The sequence below is a fragment of the Etheostoma cragini genome, chromosome 19 (assembly GCF_013103735.1).
Source record: "Etheostoma cragini isolate CJK2018 chromosome 19, CSU_Ecrag_1.0, whole genome shotgun sequence".
Classification (NCBI taxonomy): Eukaryota; Metazoa; Chordata; class Actinopteri; order Perciformes; family Percidae; genus Etheostoma; species Etheostoma cragini.
The window spans coordinates 11342920-11367743 of record NC_048425.1 but is presented as its reverse complement, the minus strand read 5'-3'; the positions used below and the strand labels follow the sequence as shown (position 1 = coordinate 11367743).

Below are 24824 nucleotides of genomic sequence, written 5' to 3'. Positions count from 1 at the left end.
ATGTTCACATTGGTTTGAAACAGTTAATACGGCCCACTAGGGAATCTGGCTGTCATTATCTTAGCACAGGATGAAAGTGATAAAAAGTGATGCTATGAAAGACAGCTTTTTGATTAAGAGGCGCTTTCCTCCAACTCACAACATCAAATGAAGACTAATATAGGCCGCTGTGTGGTTCTAATTGAATCAACAAAAGAAGTGAAATAAATTCTTTTCTAACTGGAACACTAACTGTCTCCAGTTCAACATTTTAAATTCACAACAAGATTTTTGTGGGTCCTAAATTGAAGAAAAGAATAAAAGAATCTGGTTAAAGCTGGTTAAATCTCTCCACCCCCCCCCCCCCCCCCCCCCCCCCCTCCAGGAATGATGAGACCTTCCCTGACTGAGATTGTGTATGAGGGTCTTCTCCATGTTTGATTTGCACTACACTAAACACAGCCAGTCACACTGTATGTAAACACACACACAGTGACCCTGTATGTAAACACACACACACACAGTCACACTGCATGTAGACACACTTCTCTATTTATTTAGTATTTATTTTGTTCTTCAAACAAAAGCCAAACTATTTACACATCTTTCAATTGTTCTTTTCCAAATGTCCTACATGTATGCTGCTATTTTAACAACATTCAAAGACTTATTAAGCACAGGAGCAGAGTTGACTGGGGGGGAAGAAAAAAAAAGTCACATCTTTTAGGCCAATATTTTTTGTGAAATTATAGTTACCAGAGTTCAAAGAAACCAGATGACCAAATTCAAAACGTTAAGTGGGCAGGCCGTGACAGGATCTTTCAGAGGATGAAACCAATCCAGGGCTTTTTGGACAACAACACAATATTGCAGTTTATCTAATCATAAAAGCTTGCATAGCGCAAACAACCTTGTTTGACTTTTTGTAGACAGACTGACTGACCAACACCTAATACCGCACAATATCAGTTTTAAAAAATGTCAAACATAGGTATTTTTTAAAGTCTTTCACAAATAAGAGACTTGATAGTATCATCTTATGATTAAAGTCAATTTCTTTGATTTGGCGACTGAACCATTTAGTATGCCTACTGTGGCTGTAGCAGGTAACTATCCACCAAAACCTCAGCTAATTATATCACAAGTCTAAGTTGAAGGTATTCAATGAACATCAATTGCCATTTGGTTTAAAAACATATTGTTTCGTTATTGAGGATACAAAAAGAACTACTGGTTGACTAAAAGCACAAATCTCTCCAATCCAATTAGATATACATACAAGGAACAAGACACTTTTCTGAACATAGAATTTCCTTTCAGAGAACACAACAACTGATCAGACAATTCTTTATCTATTCAGCGCCATCAGAAATGGTCAGCAGCACTACCCGGTGCACAGACAGAGCTAAAGCAATCTGGGCCAAGTTATGACCCGCCATAAGGTTTAGTGTCAAAACCCACAAATATTACAAATCATGCAAGCTTGCTCTTACAATTTTGCCCCTTACAAGCCTAATTTCACATCTTAAACTGTAAAAAAGTACCTAGTTGATCCAAAATATTTAAGTCCACCGGAGTGTAAAAACCTTTACCAAAAAGCCCCAACTTGTATCTCTTTGAAGACGACCCGTCACTCTGGTTCAGTTTTGCCTAGAGCAGAATACCCAACAATAGTTAGCACACAGCAACGAGTCTGTGCTTTAAGCCAATTATGTGCATCCCACCCTGTCAGCTCAGCTCCAGACAGTACAGACTTCAGCCCTTTATTAAGCCTGCACCTTCAGCAATAATCTAAACAGGAAATTCGAACACATCCACTCTTCATTTTAAGGAAACCAAAAGGGCAACAAAAGCTAACCACCAACAAAATCAGATTAATTAAAGACTCTATTCTGTAGCGAAATCCTAATGTATATGGTGATCAGAAGTACACGCGTCAAGTTAATACAGAACAGACCGCCAACAGTAAACAGTCTTGTAGAAAGCTCATTTCTTTCTTTGAATTTAGAGGACAGTTAAGGAGGTGGTTTCCAACTTAAACATTTTCAGTTAGCCGTTCAGGACTGCACTATACAATTTAAAGCATGTTGAACAGAGAAATAAATCAAAACCACTATGAGAGAAAAATCAAAACACAAACTTTTACATTTACAAAGCTCAGCGTTTATATTGGTGAGCAACGATGCTTCTGTGTCTGTCTGTAATGTGTATGATTTGATATCGCCGTAGCCCCGTTATGTGTGAAGATGTGGTTCCAGAGCAGAGCCACTGTTACCGGGTGTCCGTTGCTTTTGCTGTAGGTGTGCATGTAGTGTGTCTGCAACTCTAGACTATGTGACATGTAGCTACGTATTCGTGTTTTGTTGATGTTTCAAAGTCTTCGTTTTGTACAATTATTTCAGTTCATCCAGTTCCACAGCTGCAGGGATTTCTGGTGACTAAGATGTAATCCAGCCACATCCATTAAAACCCAACACAGCTGACGTCTGGGTAGGTCTTCTGTCCCGCTGGTTAGAAGACCTTCACGCAACCACCTGAGTGTTTCAGGCCGAGGTGGGTGATGACATCTGGGCAATACGTGCTTCTTTATTCTCGTTCTCGCTGGAGAGCGCCCGATCAAATCCTAAACCTTACACTTCCAACACAGATGGGCTCCATGGTCGGTAAACCTGTAACTTCATCCGGTAACTGTCCAACTGATAATGCCAATGGCCTGCCCAGTCCGAGGTCAAGACAGAAAAGTTTCTTAGGATTTAAGTTCAAAAGGACAGGTTAAGGGATAACTGGTTCATGGGTTGGCTGTAGATTAGATCCTCCATGCAGAGGGCAGCAAATAAAGCACAGCCAGACTCCTGCGAGAAGACAGAAAGAAAGTGCATGTCTGACATCACCACACTGTTCAAACAATAGAAACAAGGTGCCACAAGATTAACAAATAGTAAAAGGATCAAATGAAGTCCTTAATATACAGTTCCGAGAAATTAAGCAAGAATATCTTACCATTGCCAAAGATTTTTCTTCCTTCAGTCACTCTACAGCTCTCAAGGCAGTCATCGGGTTGGGGCACAAAGTAGAAGCATCCTCACCAGCAGCTCTTCAGACCCACGGCTGCCTCTTCACTGTGCAAACACTCTTGGCATAAGCTCTTTGTTGCGACTGCAGCATCCATTTTGATAAGTAATTATCAGTCAGTCTTGGAGCCACTGCAGCATGTCCAACACCTCAGTCCATGGTATTTTTTTTTTTTTTTTCACCCTCTTCTATCCCCGATTATTCCAGGGTCACAAGCAAAATAAGGGAAACTTACAGCGAGTCAATCGCAAACTATATTCAAAAGATTGGTTTTCTTGAAGAACATTCACTCCGTATTATCATCGTCTCATGAATTTTCCTTCATCCATTTGCAAATTTGTCTTTCTACTTTGAAAGATAATACAAAAATATGGTTATATACAGGAGGTGGGAGAAGACGAGATTCTCGAGTCTCTTATTTTCAGTTTGGGAATATCTTTTCAGTGACTTTGTCATAAGTCATAGCAATCCTCCTGTTGTGCTCCCATCCCCAAAATGGTACCTCACAGCTTGAATGAACAAAAGTGCATAGGTGAGTTGGTGAGGGCAGGGTGCGAGTGCTTATGAGGGATTGAGGTGAAGACAAGTGCACTAACCAGGTGTACTCCTATTGCCCTTCCCTTCCCTCTAGGGTTATGCACTCCGTTCTCCAAAAAAACAGAACAGATCCTTGATTTTGCCGCCTCCGCTCCGTGGTTAATCAAGTCACAAAATCCACGACCAAACACAAAGGTCCGGTTAGAGGATCTCGTTCTTGTGATACCTGCCACTCTTCCTTAACCCCCCCCCCCGCCCCCAAACACCACTCAACGTCCATATGGCAGAAGCGCACTTGCAAACCCCACCCGTCTTTTGTGGGAACAAAAAGAAAAATAGGAAACAAAAAACTGCACCCACTGATATCCATGTGGTTTGTAAACAACCAAAGCTCCAGTATGGAATAGAAAGAGTCTTTTCCTTTAATTCTTAGTCACTTTTTGTACGACCAGGATTGTAGAGGCAGTGTGTTCAACTGTGTCCGTCCCCAGTTTTTTTTTTTCAACTGTGTAAATAGAAAAAAAGTTCTTGCTAAACACTTTGAAGCTTTTTTGTATTTTGTTTCCATTTTTGAAATCTTCTGAGGAAAAAAAAATCTGGTATCAGCACGGGTTTCTTGTCATTTTTTTGGAATACATTCAATATTTTCTTAAGAAATAATACACACACACACACACACTTCACATGGCGATGAGACAAAATGAAGAAAAAAAATTAAGAAAAAAAAAATTATAACACAAAACAAAAATAGCAGCCCCAAGTGCTCATTATCTTAGTCGAAATACTTTTTAAACTTTGTATATAATGTATATATTCATATATATTTTTCATTAAAAAAGAAAACTCGTCATTATCAAATTGCAACAACGAATAAGTAACACAATATGCTAACATTTCATGCACCGTTCTGTGCACTTGCACATTAAGATGCTGTTTGTTTTTTTCCAGAGTCAGAAACTCGACACCTTTCATTCACAAGTTCGAGAGCTGACAAAAGGCAACGTGATCACATCCCAGGAAAACAGACCGGACTAATCTTCCGTTGGATCACCCCTAGACTGAACTAGAAATATTGACGATATAAACTTACATACTTTACATACACTGTGCTGAGCACTGACACACATCACACTTGCTCTCAAAAAAGAGTTAATGTCTCAATGGCCACGCACCCTATCCAATTTCTTAGGCACAAATGTGCATTCATACACATACAAAAAAGCACATGTATCCAAAATGAGTACCTGTAGTCTTAACTCATTTCTATGAACAGTAAATGAACATGCACTCTGAAACCACACATACACACTCATACACACAAAGTCTCATTCTGATGCAAACACACAGTAATGTCCCTCATGATTTGCCCTGCCTGCTAGTCTTCACAGGTCTAGCGACAGCTCCCCACGTGGAGAGGCTAAGGGGAATAAACTAGTGGTGGTCATCTTATAATGAGCACAAAGCTAACATTTACAAATGTATGCATTTCTATTTAGTCTATATGGGGATGAAGAGCTGGTGAGAGAAATAATGTGTTGTGCAATTGCCCTCTCTCTCTGTCTCATTCATTCATTCATTCATCTCTCTCAAAACATACAGATCAAGTCCCTGTTTGGAGAAGGGACACACACACACAAACACAGTCTCTCCAAACATGAGAATACAAAATTACCATTTGAACAAAACAAAAGACAAAAATGGCCTCTTACATCTTTGTAAGCAACAGAAGAATGAAAAAAAATAAATTGTGCAGACTGGTATATCACCGACACAAACCAACCCTCACACATCAGTCACTCTTACAGTCATCCACACACATTCGCAAAAATATTTACTTCTACAACTAACCCCATTTGACTTTTTTTGTTGTTTTTGTTATTTCTTTTTTAGGCAAGTGCAAATCTTCAAGTTTTTTTTTTATCATCCATTTTTCAATAGCTTTAATTTTTATATAAACGTAAAAAAATGCTTAACAAGAGAAATATCAACAGTGTTTGTCTTTTGAGAAAGGATTTGCTGTCTGATAAGGTTTCAACTAAAAGGTCCCCCTGACTTTGAAAACCACTCACCCCACCGACTGTTTCACCGACCCCTTCCAGTTCTGATGCCAGCCACACAGATAATGTGTATGTACACATACCGTATGTGCACTGATTCCCAACACACATTCTCTCTCTATCTCTCTCACACACACACACACACACTAACACACACATATTCTCACACACAAAGAAAAAAAATTTCAAATCCCATCTCAATAAAGTGCATTAGTTCAGTATAAGGTGCTTAATCTTTTGAGTGCCAGAGGATACCCATCATACTTTTAACATCACCCCTCCTCACCCTTGCTCAAGTGATCAACTGGTGCAGCAGGGGAGCCCTTTTTTTCTTGCCAGAGGGAAGGAAGGAGTAGGAGGCGCAGCTCCAGGCGCCTCCACCCTGCACCTCCCCTAACCCTTGCTCCCTTCCTATCACACCCCTCCCCTCCCCGGTACCCCCAGCAGTGCACATTCGTTATCAGGTTTGTCTGATTAAAAGACAGAAGGCCTCAGGTAGCTATTGCTGCTGCGCTGCGTCACATCAGTAATCCTCCACCATCTCCATCTCATTCAGGCTCAGACACTCGCCCGTGTTGTGGAATGAGTACCCTGCAGGGAGGAGGGGGTGGGCAAAGATGGCACAGACAAGAGGAGAGTAAGATCAGAGGAGGATGGGACATGGGCGATTTAGAAGGGGCTGGCAGGGATATAGTTTAAATGCGAGCCAGAAATAATTTTATAAGAAGCGCACTCTGTTCAGGAAAGGTTAAAAAGGGACGGTTCACCCCAAAATAAAAACATTATAACTCTTACCTGTAGCATTATTTATCAATCATCAATCTAGGGTGTTCTGGTGAGTTACCCAGTGTTGGAGATATTGGCCACCGAGATTTGTGCCTTCTCTCTAATATGATGGTCTACTTCAAGAAATCATGACCCGGTTACTGAGCATAATCTACAGACCTGCTTGTGTGCAGTTTCATGTAGGAACTATTTTCTTTCTACAGAACTACACGCGCCATAAAAAATAAATAAAGTTGAAACTACACAGATTACTATATCTATTATTACCTTAAAGGTAATAATAGATATAGTAATCTGTGTAGTAATCTTGTTTGACCAGCTGTTTACTATCTACATTGAGAGTGAACCATATCCCAGAATATCCCTGGGTTTACGCTCCAAACAGCTTATGGGTACATAAATAAACTTCAGACAAAAGCCAATCCTACGAGCACATCCTACCCACCTGGAGTGGGTGCAAACAAGTCATCAAGGAGACGCGATACTTTCTGCTGGTGCTTCAGAAAGTTGGGCATCGTCCTTTTTTGCTTCTGTTAAACTCCCATTTGTTTCCAGACGATAAATACATTTAAGCTCGCTTCGTGTATTAACTCTATGTACAAGTGTGTGGCTGGTGTTACTTGTTGAAAGGTTGTGTTCTGTATTATCACATGCTAATTTGGGGTCAAGAGACTTAAAGCAGGCTATTTGATTCTAACCGGTTACAGATAAATGATGTCAAAAGGAAGAAACATTACATGCTGGCGAGGTCACGTACCTAAGATGCTGGGGTCAGAGTGCAGCATCATGGGCTGTTTCTTCTTCATCTTTCCCCCCTGGTTGTCATAAAGACCAGCCTTGCCCATGTGGTTAGCTTGAAACATGGACTGCAGGGTGCTTGGATTCATACCTCGCATTGAGTCCTAAAAAGAGAAGAAAGGGAAAATAAATAAAATAAAAAATAAAGACAATCACACAAATGCTCGTTCTGATATTTGTGACGGCTCTACCAAGTGTTTTTAAAAGAAGAAGAATGCATCTATCTGTATCACAACTATTGTTTTAATGTTTTAAAAAAGATGGATGTCAGCCTTATATTGGAGTCCTGAACTTGATGCAGTGATGTGACAGTGATGTTTTGTGGGCATATTGAGAGTTCTCCCAGGTGCTTTGAAGGATAAATGATCCATGTGAATGATATAAAAACTATGGATTTGTGTTCAGACATTTGATGTTTCCTGGCCCAGTTTTGACATTCTGAAACCAGTTAACAATTAGAAAATACATTTTGGAGGAGCCATTAGTTACATTAGGCAATGTTTTGTTGGTTAAAAAATAATAATTGGAAATTGGAGGGCTGTTGTAGCAGCGGGAGACGCGAAAATACACATCAACGTCACTGTGGTTCCCACTAACAACTCCGCTCCATCAGTGCTTGCATGTACAGAACAAAAACTATATGTACGTACCTGCAGAGGGAAGTTCATGTTCAATCCAGCCACTTCCTTTGATAACTTGGATATATAAAAAGAAAGAGGAATTTAAAATGGTCACAATGAAATAAACTTCAGAAAAGTAATAATCTTTAAAAAGGCATCTTTTATAGCCATTTTATTTCATGTAGCCTGTTAATTCAGATGCACCAATTACGAGTTTTAGGCTGATTCCTGATTTTTCATTGAGTTTGACCAGCCGATAACGATTTTAGTTGATTCCGATTAGATTTTTTTCTGGCCAATTCACAGCACGCACAAATATTTATTTTCTATCTTTTCTGCAATAGATAACGAGTATAAATTACTCCTGGTGTGGGAAATTCACACACATCTAAAGTGCAATGTTATGGAAGAACCATTTCCTTCTTTTCACATCAAATATTCATCTAAAAAAAAAAAGTGATATATTTAGCAAACTAAACTTCTGTAGGCCTTCATATAATAGGTAATGGCAATTAAATATATAAATAATGATATTTCTCAAAACACACAAACACACACTCAAGCCTGTTAGAACGTCAATAGTAATGGTACCTGAAAACAGTGTTTAGTTCCTTTTTTGGCAAGTTTGCTTAATTTCTTATTCTGCATAAATATGAACAATACAGTTGCTGTCAACCAACTTATCTGCTAATGTTAGCTACCAACTGTTACCTCGGAACAATCCAACAAGTAGACCGTTCCCTAGGTGTGTTACCTGAAAAAGATGATTTAATACCACTGCCTTTTTTACACACAGTTTAGCAACAAAACTAAACGCTGGGGGAAGATTACTACGTTTTTAACGTTGGTTTTGAACGGTATGCATCCCCACTAACCTGGAAAGCGTTTTAAACACTAACGTTAATACAGCTGTCAGAGGAATACTGTGGTTTTCATGTTTCAGTTTTTCAGCCTCATAGGCGAGAGAGCGAGCGGCTGACTGTTCGCCTGAGATCAGTAGACTGTGCAAAGCCGTGTATAATTACAACTTTATGACATTTCATGAACAGCTGACTGAGCGGCAGTGCACCGCTGCTACATGCATATGGCAGAAACCCTGCATGTGCACGTGTGGTGCTGATGTTGCACAATGTAAATCATGTGGCGCCCAAGCGTATTTGACCGGCATATGTCAAAATAAAAGGCAGGTCATGTCCAATGACGTTAAAATCGGCCAGTTCTGGTCACCAGCCGGTCATTTGGTGCATCTCTACCTATTATTGTAATAAGCATACATCGTTGTGTTTACAAGTCGAACCTTAACATAAAAACAGCATTCACTAGTATGCATATGCTCTTCTTTCTTCATTTAGTTAATGTGTGATGGTATACAGCACTTCCTAGTCTTGGTTTAATAGTTTTAGGTAGATTTAGTTAATGCAGCAAGGATTGTGTCCAACAGGTAATATTTTTGGTAAATGACGTGTCAGGCCTACCTGCTGCTGCTGTCTCTGTTGGTTGGCTTTCTGTTTGGCACGTCGCTCCAGAAACTGTTTGGCGAACTCTTTGGCTTCCACTGTGTCCCCTAGATAGGACCGGATGAAGTCCAGTACTGCATAGGGAGACTCCACCTCCTTCAGGTATGCCACAATTGTGGCAACTTAATAAAGACAAAGTTTAAATAATTAGCATGCTGAAAATGTGGGGTTATATGTTGAGAATAACGTACTTTCAAGTACCTAAATACTAGGGCTGAACGATTTGGGGAAAAAACTCTAATTGTGTTTTTCCTGATAGTTATTGTGATTATGATTCGATTTGTGATTACTTTTTTGCTACATATTGCACCTTCTACAATCATGTTAAAGTAATACAAGATAAATGAAAAATCTGAAACAATCTGTGATATGCAACATTATTCCAGCATTTATCTCATGAAAACAGTAAACAAAATAATGAAGAGGAAATAAAAAAAATCAAATGTTGCAACTATTTAACCAAATATTTCACATTTGAAAGAATGTGATTAGCTAATTGCCTTCTTTTATATCGCTATTTGTTTGTTTTGAAAACCATTATTGGTTCAGTCCTACTAAATACCTAAATGTGTTGCATTTTTAACACATAGCAATCAGCTTGTAGGTGTAGGGTTCATTTTCCTCATCCTTGATTGCTAAATACATCAAAGGTGAGCAGCCTACCATCCAGAGAGGAGGACGAGTTGTTGGCAGAGGTGTTGAGAGCGTGCAGCATCTGTTCACACCAGGTAGTGAAGCCGTCCTGAGGCTTCATGCCCTGCAGCAGCTTCAGCAGCTTCTCCTCCTCTTCCGTCCGCTTACGACGCATCATGTACTGTTCACTGCAGATGATAAACAGGGTTCAGTGCACATTATGTTCCACTAACCAAAATCAATACACATATAAATGAATATCACAGTACTCTCTGCCGCAGAAGTGGGGGGTACAGTATTTTTAAAAGGTTGTTACATATTCCTTTGTTGTGCATAAATCTGTTCTCATGTACCTGAGTGAAGGGCTGCTGCGGCTGTTCTTCAAGCCCATGTTGTTGTTGCTGTTACCACGCAGGCCGGTTTGGTTCTTCACAGCCTCGTCCCACATGCCCATGCTGCCTGAAGAGCTTCCACTGCTGCCCTTACCCTCCATACCTCCAGGCCCACCCCACATGCCAACACCATCCACCCACTGCCCTCCCATGGAGGAGCTCCCCATTGACATGCCGGAGTGCTGGAATCAGAGAGAAATCATTTTTAACAAATTGTACTAATTTCCTATTGGCATACTCTACAATGGGATGAGTTTCTATATGAAACCGTTGAAACATTTAATTGAAGTTGCTGAAACTCACGCGGTCTCTCTGCTGCTGCCTCTGCTGCTGCTGCTGCTTCAGGAGCCTCTCTGCCTCCTGCTGCATTTCCAGCAGAGCCAGAGTCGAGGGCTTTCCTGACTTGGATAGCCCAGATGAGGGAGCCCCGCTCCAGCCTGAGCCGCTTGCCCCAGGACCCTGCTGCTGGGGGGCCTGCTGCAGCAACTTCATGATCAGTTCCTGCTGCTGACGACACTACAGGAAGATTTGACAAAGATGATTATTACTTGGTAAACAGCGTTTAAAGCCACTCTCGTTGCATTTCATCTTGTAACAGAATCATGTGATAATCAAGTCATATTTCATGATTACCAATAGTGATCTCTAACTTGACATTGAGCATAATAACGATAATTTAAAACAATAGTGCTTAAAATGTTTTGCCATTCAAATGAGCCAGGCTTGTTACATGAAAAGTCAAACTATTCTTGTAAAAGAAAAAAGAAAAGGCATTTAAATTTTCAGTTTACAAAATCTGAAACAAAACGGTCTCAATATTTGGGGAAGGGAAATATATCCCTCTTCAACTCACCTGCTTGCGTCTGAAGAGCTCCTCCTCATCCCTCCTCTTTTGCTCCTCCTGTTGCCTCCTCTTCTCCTCCCTCCTCTTACGCTGCTCCTCCTCCTCGCGCTTTGCCCTGAGTTCAGCGTCTCGCCTCTCCTGCTGCAGCTGGAAGGAAAACATCAGGTGTCAAATGAGGCATACGCTGAGATTAGAATAAGCAACAAAAAAGGTTTTACTCAGTCCTGGTTTTACATCTGACATCTTTTAATTACGGTTATTGTGCCTGCGAGCATTGTTCCCAATTTGTCCAGCTAACAATTAAACAGCAAAAAGACAGTGAAGACAAAAACAAGAAACTTAGCAAAATGTAGATATGAGTTTGCCTTCTAAGGCTTTAGTCTCACAACTGAACCCACCTTTTGAAGCTGTTCGAGAGTTGGACCCTGAGTAGAAGGATTCATTGTTATGTCCCAAAGACTGGCTTCACCGCCTACATGGAAATAATATAGGGTTATTTCAGCATCATACAAAAAGGTACAGACGTGTTGTCGTGCACACATCCAGGTGTAGACTAGAATGTACCTGACGGCTGTGAAGCTGAGGTATGCATGTCCCACATGGACCCTGTATCTGGCACTGACATCGACCTATTCATCGAAGGCATCATACCCTGCTCACTGCACCTGGAACAAACAAAGCTAAGTCAAACACTGAAAGTAAAGTCAACATCTCCTCTGTAAAATGACAGAAACAAGGTCACAAACCAACAAATTAATACACACTAGTCCAGACATGTAAGGTGAAACCTATATCCCCCCCATAGGCCGACCTGTTAATGAGCTGGAATAGCTGCTGCTGTTGGAGCTGCTGATAAAGAGCTGCTGCTGCCAGCTCCTGTTGCTTTTTCAGACGGTCCTGGTCCAGGTTTCCCTGAAAAGAAGACAGCGATCACAAGTCAAAACAATGCAAACACAAGATACCAAAACACAGCTGTCCATATGTAGTGGGATAAAGCTAAGAAATAAGATACCAAAAACACAGCTGTCCATATGTAGTTGAATAATGCAAAGAAAGAAGATTATGTCAAATGTAATATGCTATTAAAGATGTAAAAAGATCTCATCAACTGTGACATTCACGTTCCGATGCAACCAGTGACTTTTACTGACGGCATTGTATGGTGTTATGACTGTGGTGTAAATATTGATAAATTAAGCTAGATATTATAACACACAAGCAGTAACAATTAAAATGACATGTCTCAAAATCAGGTGGGGTCAATTTAAAGAAATCTTTCATGTTAAATTGAATTTAAATGAATCATTGGTCTTTTACCGTAACCTGTCTATCAATCTTCCCTCTCCTCTGCATCCTCCCCTCCCCATCCTCTACGTTGGCTGAGCTCTGACTCACAGTCCCGGCGGGCCCTCGGGTGGGCTGCGGGCGCTGCGTTGGTGGTGGCTGTCTCACCAGCAGGGGCGGCGGGGAGGGCCCTGGGGCGAAGGGCACGCGGCCCCACATCTTGATGACGTCACCAAGGGGTTGGAAGCCCTCGTCGCAGCCCCGCTTCACCAGAAGGGTCATGGTGAAGTAGCCAGCTTGGAACCACTCGCACATCTCCACTGTGGTGAATGGACCTGGTAGCGGGTGGGATAGACATATTTATGGATCGATATGCTGTGCTTGCATGTATAAGTGTAAGACGCCACGGTGTGTGAGTATACCCTGGATCTCTCCCTGTGGGTCCTTGTAGAACCACTTCATGGCGGCCTCATGTGACAGTGGCAGAGCAGCTGCTGTGTTCCTGCTCTCTTGCTGCTGCTGCAGCGCCTGGGTGAAACACTCCTCCTCCAAAGAAGTGTCCTGCAGTGATGCCACCATCCTCTCTGCCTCCTACACATACAGGCTTTCATTACACCATCACATCACTTTTGTGTAGACAGAGCATTTCGGCATATAGCTTGGGTCTTTCATTTCAGCTTAATCGGCATTTAGCTTGGGTCTTTCATTTCAGCTTAATCATCAGGTGGATCTGCCATGACTGATCCAAAAGTAAAAAAGTGTTTACATGTTTTAGATGGGGATACATCTAACAGATGCTCCGTTTTATTAGTAACTAAGTACGTAATGACTCTAGAATATCATGTAGCAAAATAATCACTAGTTGGTTAGAGGTAAATGTCCTTCCTGTTACAGTTATATTTAGTTTCTGAGACCACTGCATGAACCTGTTGTTCTTACCTGCTGCAGGTGCTTCATGCCCTCATCATCCTCTGTGTCTCCTCCAGGTGGAGGGTGGAGAGGAACAGCAGAGGAAGGGGGTGGGGGAGGCAGATTGGAAGAGGTGGGGGCGCTAGGGCTCAGCTGGGCCTTGGAGCCCCCTATCGGAGCCATGTCTGACACAAAAACAACAAGTAACATTAGTAAAACAATGGGCCCTATTTTTAGTGTTTCTATTTATGGGATGGTGAAGTTAGATGTGGCAGGTAGAGCCACCTACTAGCTCTGTATCAGATACAGCAGGAACAGCAGAGCCAGTAAACAAGCGCATGTCCATAGCGCAATAAAAAGCATAACAACGTTGCTAACTGAATATGTTTGTGTTGTACACGTGTACTTAAAACAAAAAAGGATGGAACACATGGAATAAGGCATACCTTCACTGGGCATGCTGCTGGCCTTGAAAGGGTGGCTGTTGTTTAGCTGAGGGTTGTCCACCGCTGGGCCAGCGTTGCTGGGCCGAGGCTCCAGAGCTGGAGGGGAACAGTTTTGGAGAGCTGGAGGAGAAGAAGAACGTGATGCTGGCTTTGTCTCAGCATCCCCTACTGCAGAGCCACATTCTTTACTCTCTGTGAGGTGAGAGTGGAGGAAAGGAAGGAAAAAAAACATTAAGTAAGATGCCAAAATCATTAGTAATTTATCCCAGGCTCGTGATTAACTAGAAAAAAAACTGTATGGACAAAATGTAAACAATATACTGTTGTAACATTCCAATTTTGCTTTTAAATCCATTTATCATTGAACATGTATGCAACAATAAGGCTGGCATTGAAAACCCTATGTATTCCAAAAACATTCTAAAATCATCATTTAAAGAAAAGATCACCATTGTCTTTGTCTCCTTCAGCACTATTCCTGTCAATGTCAGCAAAGTTTTCATCTTCTTCTTCTTCCTCCTCTATCCCCTTAAACTCAAACTCGTCCTCCAGGATTGTCTCCTTGCCACCCTTCTGACAGAAAACGACCAAGAGAAGAAGAGGAAACGAAAGAGTGTTAACAAATCTTGACATTCATGAGGGAAATACAAGATAACCCTTTACCAAAACAAGAACAGGTACTTCACTCAGAGTCTGCTATTGTGAATATGGGGTTGCAAATATTAGAAAAACGCACCTTCATAGTCATGAAAGCTCCAGAGGAGTCAAACGTGCCCATCTCCCCGTCCTCCTCGTCTGTACACCACTCTGGCAGGCCGTCCCTGTCATCCTCCTGTCCCTCACTGCCTGCACGCCGGCGGCCACCACCATGGCCCTCAGAGTCACGGAAATCAAAATCAAACTTCCTTCGACGACTCTCACCTGGACCAGTATGCTCTCGCCAGCCTGCTGAGCGAGGACCACCATCTGACAAAGAGTTGACCGCCATCAGTGAGGATACTGTCGTAAGCAAGTCAGGAAAATATCAATGAAACAGAGCAGGTTCCAACTTACAAAAAATTTACAGTAACAAGTTTTCATATGAGTAACACATCTCCAAGTTACAGCGGTTGCCCAGACAATCATGTAGTCATGACTTAGGGGTCTGTTATATCCCACCTCCACCTGTCGTGGTCCAGCTCTGTTTCAGCCCAGTAAAACCCTACTGTGTCTTTTAGAAATCACCAACTGCCACTAGATGTCACTATATCTACTGTTAAAGTTTAACTTGCTGGAAACATTGTCACAACTTCTCTTTGGAGTAAGGAGCAGTATAAATCATTTTCTACTACTGAGGCCCAGCCTTAAGTGTGAACCAACACACTGTGTGATTACAATAACCTGAATAGTCACATCCAACTTTTTAATTCCTTAAAGCCACAGCATATTATTGATTAAATAAAATACCAAACAGGCCTGTTTGCCAAGGATATGCAATATGTTCCAGGTCCAACATAGCTTGGTCTAAATTTTGATTGTTCAATACAAAGCGGCTGAGTTTAGCTGCTTTTCAGCTAAGTCTACACGTGTTTTGACAAAGCAATTACACTGAAATTAGCAGATAACTGAGCTAGGGATGGGCGATACAGAGAAAATCAAATATCACGATATTTTTGACCCATTACCTCGATATCAATATTGCGGCAATATGACATTTGGTCATATTGGTCATTTGGTGCTTTCACAAAATATTTTTACAATCGGATTTTTTATATATAATCATCAGTACCGTGGATTTAATGACTACGTGGGTAAAGGCAAATAATAGAACAGCTACAACAGTCTGGTAACAAAAACATTCACAAAAATTACTTAATTTTACTGAAATGCAGCTTGTAAAGCCAGGAAAGACAACACTTGTGTCATATTACAATATCCAAATTATAAGACAATATCTAGTCTCATATCACAATTTCTATATAATATTGATTTATTACCCAGCACTACATTAAACCCCTCAAACCACTAGTTTAATAAACCCTTAGCTGACGCAACAATGCCTCCATACTGGTTAATAAAATCATATCAAGAGTGTGTGGCCTGCCACATGCATTTTAAAACAAAATAAATGCCTTTGCTTTTTTTTGTACAGCTTTCATATTAAACAAACACGAGTTTGAGGTAGTACTGCAATAGATAAAGAAGTGTTTGTTTGTTTGCATTTATCGTACCATCCCTGCGGGCTCCAGCAAGTCTCCAGTTGGTACCCGGCTCCACCCCCTCCTCCTCCTCCTGCTCCTCCCGGAGGATGCGCCAGTTATCGCTGTCAGCCCTTGTGTACTCCTTCCTTCCTGGAACCACGGGACCAACAGTCTCTTCAAAGCCAGGACGCCCCACCTCCCGACGCAGCGGCTTCTCGAATCTACGCTCGCCCCTGAGGAAAGGGGGGAAAGCAATAAACCAAACAGTCGCAAAAAAAATAGGTAGTGTAGAGGCTAAGCCCAAGCTTTAAGCCCCTAAGGTGCCATTCCTTGGGTAGGGCACTAATTGGCTCTTTCAGGTAGATTTTTTCTTTAAGAAATTTGTCCAGGCAAAACTTGCAACTCATCACTACTGATACATTTTAACTCGGCCAAATCAACCCACAAGAGCTAAAGTCTACAAAAAATACCAGAGAGGATTCCTGAGTTAATTACACTGGATGACAGCTTCTGTCAACAGTGACAATAGATGCCTTTCCTGTGCCATGGAGCCCCCTGGAGCCATAATTTATATGACTTCAGCAGTGTGTGCTGGGTTTTTCTTACCGGTCATCCCAGCTCTGGCTGCGGTGTATCTCTCGGACGCTGCGTCCGAAACCCACCTCCGCTTCTTCAATACTTCTTTGGTAGAATCCACCTTCACCACGACCTCGTCCTGATTATAGTCACACGAAGAAGAGGGCGTTTATATTTAGTATTATCATCACTATCTGAATGAGAGAACTTGATAAACCACCTAGGATGGTTTCCATCACTCTCTACTCTAATGTGCTCTTTTCTGTTAAATCAACCTAATATTTTACTATATTTTTTTAAATAATTGAACAAATACTTGAATAACTTAACAATATGCCGTGTACATATATGTAATTTGCTTGTATCTCTTTCAAGCTGCAGGCAGCCACATACACACGCACGCACACAAGCACAAACTATAAAACCCACACAGCAGCATTCTTCCAAGACGTGGATGTGCTGAACCGGACGGCTAGTGTTTACATTGGCCTTTTCTATGTGCAGAGTGGTGTGTGTAGACAAGGTGAGTTCATCAGCCCTGAGACTTTAGACAGGTGTGGCTGGACAAAAGAAGGACTATTTAGACAGGCCAAGAGGAAGTGTGCTGCATCAAGATGGTGGAAGAAAAGGAGGAAATATTCACTTCAGTGGTTGGCTTGAATAAACACTTTTTACGTTCCCTGGATAACAGCAATTATAGTTTCAGCCAAGGATTTTGGGCAGCATTTCTGTTTCTGTTGGACTCATGTTAGTTTGAGCACAAGTGGTTATGGATTCATTATGAGCGCACTTAGGCTGAATCAATGCAGTTTCTCTTCTAATGGGTGTCTGGGAGTTTATTTTGGCCCTTAGTTTTTACCTCGACCACCTCGTGTGGCCCCTCGTCCTCGGACCACTCCAGCTGGGGCAGCCCCGCCCACCCCTTTTCCCATGAGCCTAAGCACCGCCACACTGTTCACAGACATGGAGAAGTTCCTCTGCAGAGAGAGAATGGAAAGAGCAAAAGGGAGGAATGTGAGGAATGTGAACTCACAGTCACATCTGTCAACCAACAAAACTGCTCGCTTTGAAACTGGGGTTGTATCGCAATGGAATATGGCTTGCCGAGTTCAACATTTGCAGGTATCAGTGTATTTGTGGATGTGCATTTGTAGCAGACCTGCTCCTCCTCAGTGAGAGGCACCAGTGCCAGTGGCTGCATGGGCTCATCTTGCAGAATAGCAGCAAACTCCTTATCCTGCATATCCTCTGGGACCTAAAACCAACAACAATGATCATTTAGGATGACAATACTGTCTCCCAAAAACTAGTTTGACTTCAAAAAACAAATGACCAACAAACAGGTTTTTATTTTGTAAAAGGGGAAAGCCAATATAAGTTTAAATGCTGGTGTTTAGAAAGTGCTTGATCCCTTTAAGCTTACTCAACTTTACTAAGCATTTGAAGACAATTTCTTATTTGGCGATTCCAACAGTCCTGAGAGAAACTTTGTAGCGCTTTCCCACTAACCTTGTTGTCTTTGATATAAAGTGCTAACATCTCCTCTCGGCCGTAGCGGTACTCGGCCAACTTGTACTTTGGCATGGCGGGGGAAGGAGGGGGGGACGTCACACTCCCCCCACTGGACAGTGCACGGAGCCTGTGTGAGCAAGAGTTCAGGAATCTTTAACAATATGGATCATGCATTTTTAATCTCAATACTTCTTGAATCTCAAGACGTGGGTGGAATGTTTGATGCTACGGTAAACCTGTACTTGTGTATACATTTTTAACAGTGTCAAATCAACCAGTAACCAAAGCTTCTGGTTACTTGTCAGTGTTTCAACAGGAAATGACTGACTGAACCTTTAAAGCCACATCTTTGCAGTATTTTTTTCTGTCTACTGACAGGAGCTGAAATTCAATGTAGAAATAACACTTATAAATAACTTAGTGTGAATTGGTACAGAGTATTATGTAAGCGTGATAGAATTCCTATTAATCTGAACTGGAGAAAGAAATCTCTCATGGCATCCATCTTGCAGCAGGGGAAAAAAAAATATTTACTAGATATTTTGTGATAATAAGTCGACCATCCTCCTACACAGGTCCCCTGAATACACTTGGCTCAACACAGATGATATATTAGCTTTCCAATCTCAAGATTTCATTTTAAAAAGCTCTTACTAGCAGGCCAGATTCCAAGGCCTGCGGTTTAACAATGGCTGCATTCACATGCCTGTACAAAACGTGCCATTGAGTCACAGCCCAACATCAAAACCACATGGCACTCTGAGGTGTGGAGGTGGGTGTGGGATGTAAGAGGTAAAAGGAAAACATCATGGAAAGACAGTTTATGGCATATCACAGAGGGTAAAAATAAGCCACTAATATGAATATTAAGAGAATTGGGGAAGCATGCCAGTGGGTGAGATAATTAATATCTTTGCATGTTTGTATTCACTTCACCTGTATTTAAATTAGACAATTCTGCTTCCCTCCCCAACGAGCAAACAAGCATAGTATCTAAAAGATCTTCCACACTAAAATGTAAACATTAATAACCCTTTGTGAGAGTCTTATACAGCAAAGGTTGGCCTAATAGCTCTGACATGGATCTAAAACGTGAGGCAGAAGGTTTTCACTTCTACCACGATGACTAACATCCTCGCCGACTTTACTGCCAACTAAACCTCAAATGGTCTAAATAATTTGGTAACGCTAACAGGCATTAACAGACTTGTAAACATGCTGGCCAGACAGCTGTGCATGGTGAGCCCATGAACTGGCCACTATATAGCTGTATTAATAGGGTGCATGGATTAAAGTGGGCTAGAAGGGCCACTGAGAGAAAAGCAGCTGCAGATGTGTAGAGAGAGAAATATTCTGCGAGGCTGGCACTGCACCAAGAATGCACACCGCAGTCACAGGCTGTTAGAGATTGAGTGCTAGCAAACTGAAGACTACAAAAATATGAAACTAACAATTATTTTCATCATTAGTTTACTTGCCCATTGTTTTCTTGATTAATGACTGTTCATATAATGTCAGAAAAAAAAGTGGGAAAAAAATCACCTTTTGTGAGAGTCCAAGATGATGTCTTCAAATAGCTTTTGTTCAAACAACCAAAAGATATTTTGTTTACTATCATATGAGACAAAGAAAAGCAAGAAAATCCTCGCATTTGAAAAGCTGAACCCAGCAAATATTTGGCATTTTTGCATGAAACATTACTCAATTAACAGGTTATCAAAATAGTTTATTTAATCCTCTGTCAAATGGCTTATTTATTAATCAACTACCGGTGAGGCCAGCCTTATAAAAGTGAAACTGTGGGATAAGTCATGGAGTTGCTCCATTGGCCATTGGTCTTTCTAAGCTGCCGCTCATTAAAATCTACCGCACACTTCAGGATGGAATAGTCTGCTTGTCTGACCATACACAGTCCAGCCATAAACTGGGTTTTGACTAGGTCTTGTTCCATGAAATCTATGATGGACAATCGTGGTCCCCAGAAGATGGTTCCTGATTTGGTCCTTGACAAGGCGTCTTAGGGACAGATTTCTATCAAATATGCCGTGGATTGCATTTAATACCAGTTTTTAAATCAACCCCCTGATGTTTCCTTCCACCATCAGGCAAAAATATCAATTTTACACACACACAAAAAAATAACAATCTCGTTATCAAATGAGCAAATGCCATTAAATGTAATGAACACCATTACCATCCAGACAAAATAACAGAATGTGTAGATTTATGTCAAGATTTCTTTAAAACATGGGAAATAAGTTAAAAAAATAGTAAGTAAAGCACACATTACAGTCAAATCCTAACACACATTAAACTCCATTACGTCTATAAATTGACATGGTTACTAAAAATCTATCCAACCATCATGAAAGCAATCACGTGTATTTTCTTCAGGAGATACTTCTCCCTGTATTCAGTACTAATATAAAAATGTGGTAAATTGATGTAAAGAAATCAGATCAGACAGTTACCATTCTGGGCCGAAGTTAAGAGTCTCAGCAGTCATATTCCTCACGTCTACACAGAATTGAGTATCTGAAGTAGAAGAAGAAAACAGCTTTATTTTCCGCAGAAAAAAAACTCAACTTGTAAAAAAAGAAAAGAAAAATTGAGTATGCAAGTGTGTAAATGTGCTCCAAACCTTACCCTGTCCAGATGATCGGAGCAGGCTGGACTGGGCTGGACCAGGCTTGAGCTGGCTGGTTTTAGTTAGGCTTAGGTGACTAGAAGGCTGAGTGGTGCTTAAGCTGTGGTCACAGAGCTCCCCAAACACACAGACACAAAGAGAATAGCTGCCAGTTTCAGGTGCTTGAGGAATACCAGGTTATCAGGTCCTATCTAGATAAGGAAGGGGGGTCGACGATAGTTTGGAGAATAAAAGCTCCTGCTACTCACAGCCGAAAAGGGTTGATAAACAAAAAAAAGGAAACAAAAAAAAAACCTTAGAAATTAATGATGGAACAAAATAAAACACTCTTGCTAGTGATGTTTTCTTTTTACAGCAGTTATATCTCACATTAAAGTTAAAAATATGACTTGATTTATCAAAAAGGTAACGCAGGAACAAAATAACAGCCAACACACTGAAACAGGCTGCTGGAACAGCTGCCAAGAGCAGACACGACTCGTACTCCTTTTTTCTTTTCTCTCTCTCCCTCCGTGCCTTTTTGTCTCACTCCAACTGAAATGTGGATTGACGGAGACCCTCCAGGTAACTCCTTTTTTTCCTGTACTCCTTCCTCCCTTAGCACCACTGCAAATGAAGCACAGTTTGAGAGAGGGGATCAGAGAAATCAAATAATTAGAAGACAGATGGAAAGAATCATGTCAGAAGTGTACACTTTATAAATTAGCTGTTAGTGTAATCCTGTTTCACCACTTGGTGGACTGCTTATATTGTGAAAGGAAAGACAGTGGGATTGGTTTTTCTGTTGTGTAGCCTTGACACACTATTTTTACAGCATGCCTTGGTCTCACTCGAAGGGTAGCAGCCCAATTTGATCAATCCGTAACAGCATACTGAGCTAGCACAAAAACACTGGTAAACCTACACTTAATAAATGAAACTAGCAAACTATTTATAGTGTAGTGCTCAATCATGGCCACATGTTTCTGCTGCTCACAGGAGATTTCCCAACTAAAAATCTAGGGAATATATTTCAGTGGTGGTGTGAACTAGCTGCTTCTAAAATCATGCTGCTGTTTGGGAATAGTCCCTTAAAATGTCATGGCAACCACACCAATATCCAGGCAACCAAATGTCAACAGTAAATGATCATATGTGGTTAGTATGTCTCTATGACAAGAACTACATTACGTGTAAATGTGATGAACAACCTTTTTGCCATTATGTTTGATACATGTGGAAGCCACATCACTTTAAATAAAGTTAATAGTGACAGACGTACAACTGGGGCTAACAGAATGAAACCTGCCAATCTGGCTGTTAGCATTATTCACAAGTTATAATAATGTTTATGAAGGTAACTGTGGGTATTTTAAACCTATAAGACCTGATTTTCAAACTTTCTACCATCACCAAAGATTGTGTTAGTTTTCACATTGCAGCTGCAGAGAGCACTGTTCTCTGTTACTCTGCCATTAGGCCAACACAATCTCAACTCAATTCTGAATACAAGATGTGATTCAACACAACTCCTTCTTTTGAATTGTAGGGGTGGGGAATGTGACATGATATGCAATGACACTGATCTGTTTCCCAAGCACCATCTATCATTTGCTTAAGCTGTTGTTCAGAGCTCTGATGTAATTGTGTTTTAGTTTTTTATATACATCTTATATTATGTTCTAGGTTGCTGAGTTTTATGAGCTAATCCAACTAGAAGAGCAATAAAAAGGCCCAATTTTAATTCAGACAGCCTTTTATCAGGCAAGGTGTTAGTTGGGCTTTTTCTTCTGTGCATGAAATAACTATGGTTAAAAATCTGGCAGTAAAAAGTCAACAGATAACAGTTTAAAACAATTAATTGAACCATAAAACTAGCACATGTTCACATACATTTTGGATCAATGTGTAGAAAGTATCATGGACCAACAATTCCACTGTCTTAAACACATCAGCAGTCTTTATCAGCTGTACCCAATTACAATCACTTTGTAAATTGATAAAGTAATCCATTGCTTAGGATTGGTTAACATGGTGGTGTACACTGTGAGATGAGAGAATACTGTTTACAATTAAGGATTTTGTCAACTGTTTTTAAGAAAGTGCAAATCTTTTTAATATCTCTGTTCAAAATTAGCAGGACGCATTCAGTCTATATTGTTTGTATGTGTATGTGAACAAGTACAGAAAGTTAAGTGACAAAAGTGTATCTTCATGCAGCTAAATTGGGACAAAACCCCACTGTTGAAAACAACTATTTCCATCAGACCTGTGGTTGCCACAACTGTTTAATAAATTCCATTAAGCTACCGATGAGAATGCCTCAAATATCTATAAATTACTTGATACTGGTAATAATACTTAAAGTGTGGTAATTAAAAGATCATTGTGATTTATAACAAGTGCATTTTTTAATTATTTGCCAGTTTTAAAGGTTGAAAAAGGATTAGGATTAATTAATTGCACTACATCTGAAAATCCTACAAATGAAAGCTCAGTCAAGACCTGTCAATTTTAATAACAGAAGAAACTTTACAGGGAACTCTAACACACATCTGTGGGCCTGCGGTTATTGTGGCTTCAAAGTATTTCTTCATGCCACAATAGACAAATCCTTGACATAGTTAGTGTTTTGTACCACCTTTGTATTGAAAGAAACTAAATCTAGGTCACGCAGGTATAACGTCGCTTTAAGAACATAAAATCATGTATGCATTTGGACATTTGCAAATGTTATGCACTTCTAAATGTGGCGGGACAACAATTTAAAGCTGCGAGAAGGCCGTCTGAAAAGCTACGCTAAAGCTGAGACAATAGATAACTATAGGCAACATAACCAAACTGACCACTGCTTATGGTTTGGTCGTAAAGACGGCTAAGATATTGACAAAACAGCTCGAGTTGACATTAGCCAACGTACAGTCAGTGGTTGTGAGCTAAATCAGCGTAATGTTAGCCAGCTACACAGTTCGTCTTTCACGCCAACTAGCTAGCTAGCTAGCTAGAGTAACTTGGATCGAGTTGTGGGTAACGTTAAAGTAAGATAAAAAGCGTTACAACATTAGTTGCAACCCATAATACCATATTTCTGTCGCATTACAAATATTGCTTAGTTAGCTTGCTACCTAACCTAGCACAAGGTATGCGTTGATCGTAAAGGCCTTAGCTTGTAGGTTCAAATGACACCAGATATGATGGCGGAGGGGCGGAGTGTTGGGATCAGACTCCCCGGCCTTCTCCGCCAATGTGCAGACCACCACCTACACTCCGCTGTCGGTGTTAATGTAGGGCTAACGCGATGTAAACAAGACAAAACACAGGAGTAAAAGAACTTAGTGCAACATGCTTTGCTCAAGACATATAAATCCAAACCATTCGCGGTACAAGAGCCTAGGTTAGCTCGTTAGCTTGCGGTAGCCAGCTAGCTAGCTAGCGAAAAGACAAGCTGGAAAGAGGAACCATGGCTTACCTTCACTGTTTATAGCTAACGTTACCAGACTGGTTGTCTGCACCTTGTGTCTACAGCCAATATATCGTATGCATTGGTCTCTTTAAACACTGTAAACGTATTCATTCGACAGAATCGTACTTTTAGAAAGTCGTGCTCTGTATTTTATTTATTATTTTTCCCCTCTCCTCCAACGGTCGCTGCTGCGTATCAGTATGTGTCTGCTGGCTCCTAGTTGCTGCTCTTCTTGTTGTTTGTGTTTCGGAAACATGGCCGTCCGTGTGATACCACGTGACTGGACATTGACAAGCTGCTAACCAATGTTGTAGCAGGGCAAACACACCCCTATGGAACAGCCTCAAAACCGATGTGTACCGCACTTTGAAACGGCATTTTTGTATGCAAGGCGTCATTAGCCAGTAAACTGAGCAGCGAGGCCAAATTTAGCTTTATACTGTATTTTTAAACATACGTCGAAAACAGCCAGCTCACTAAAACATTCACGAGGCAGGAACGTGTAGACACAGAATAACGAAATTAACTTATGACAAAGGTGTTTCATGGACTTTGCAGTCAATAGAATCGTGCTTCAACTGCACAATGCTATA

General features: G+C 40.9%; 1 protein-coding gene and 1 long non-coding RNA gene across 6 annotated transcripts; one reads left to right on the top strand and one right to left on the bottom strand.

Annotated features, from left to right (window-relative positions):
- Positions 1-933: 933 nt before the first annotated feature.
- On the top strand, positions 934-18125 carry LOC117935132. The gene is made up of 3 exons (XR_004654691.1): positions 934-1061; positions 17149-17153; positions 18114-18125. It is a non-coding gene; the product is annotated as an uncharacterized LOC117935132 (long non-coding RNA).
- On the bottom strand, positions 3221-24504 carry gigyf1a (GRB10 interacting GYF protein 1a). Of its 5 annotated transcripts, none has more exons than XM_034857251.1 (26): positions 24238-24504; positions 20789-21395; positions 20614-20677; positions 19685-19753; positions 18140-18269; positions 17790-17885; positions 17490-17607; positions 16661-16769; positions 16085-16287; positions 14611-14873; positions 14324-14447; positions 13875-14066; positions 13459-13619; positions 12942-13110; positions 12553-12854; positions 12047-12147; positions 11800-11900; positions 11634-11707; positions 11245-11382; positions 10695-10907; positions 10353-10573; positions 10030-10187; positions 9325-9488; positions 7880-7924; positions 7189-7333; positions 3221-6236 (listed from the first exon to the last, which is right to left on the bottom strand). In XM_034857251.1, the coding sequence occupies exons 3-26, from the start codon at positions 20646-20648 to the stop codon at positions 6169-6171; spliced, it is 3399 nt and encodes a 1132-aa protein (XP_034713142.1). In that variant the 5' UTR covers positions 20649-20677; positions 20789-21395; positions 24238-24504; the 3' UTR covers positions 3221-6168. The 5 variants fall into 5 exon arrangements, with proteins under 5 accessions (XP_034713142.1, XP_034713143.1, XP_034713144.1 ...); XM_034857252.1 differs by having other exon boundaries at positions 7880-7927; positions 13459-13613; XM_034857253.1 differs by lacking the exon at positions 19685-19753 and having other exon boundaries at positions 13459-13613.
- Positions 24505-24824: the final 320 nt, after the last annotated feature.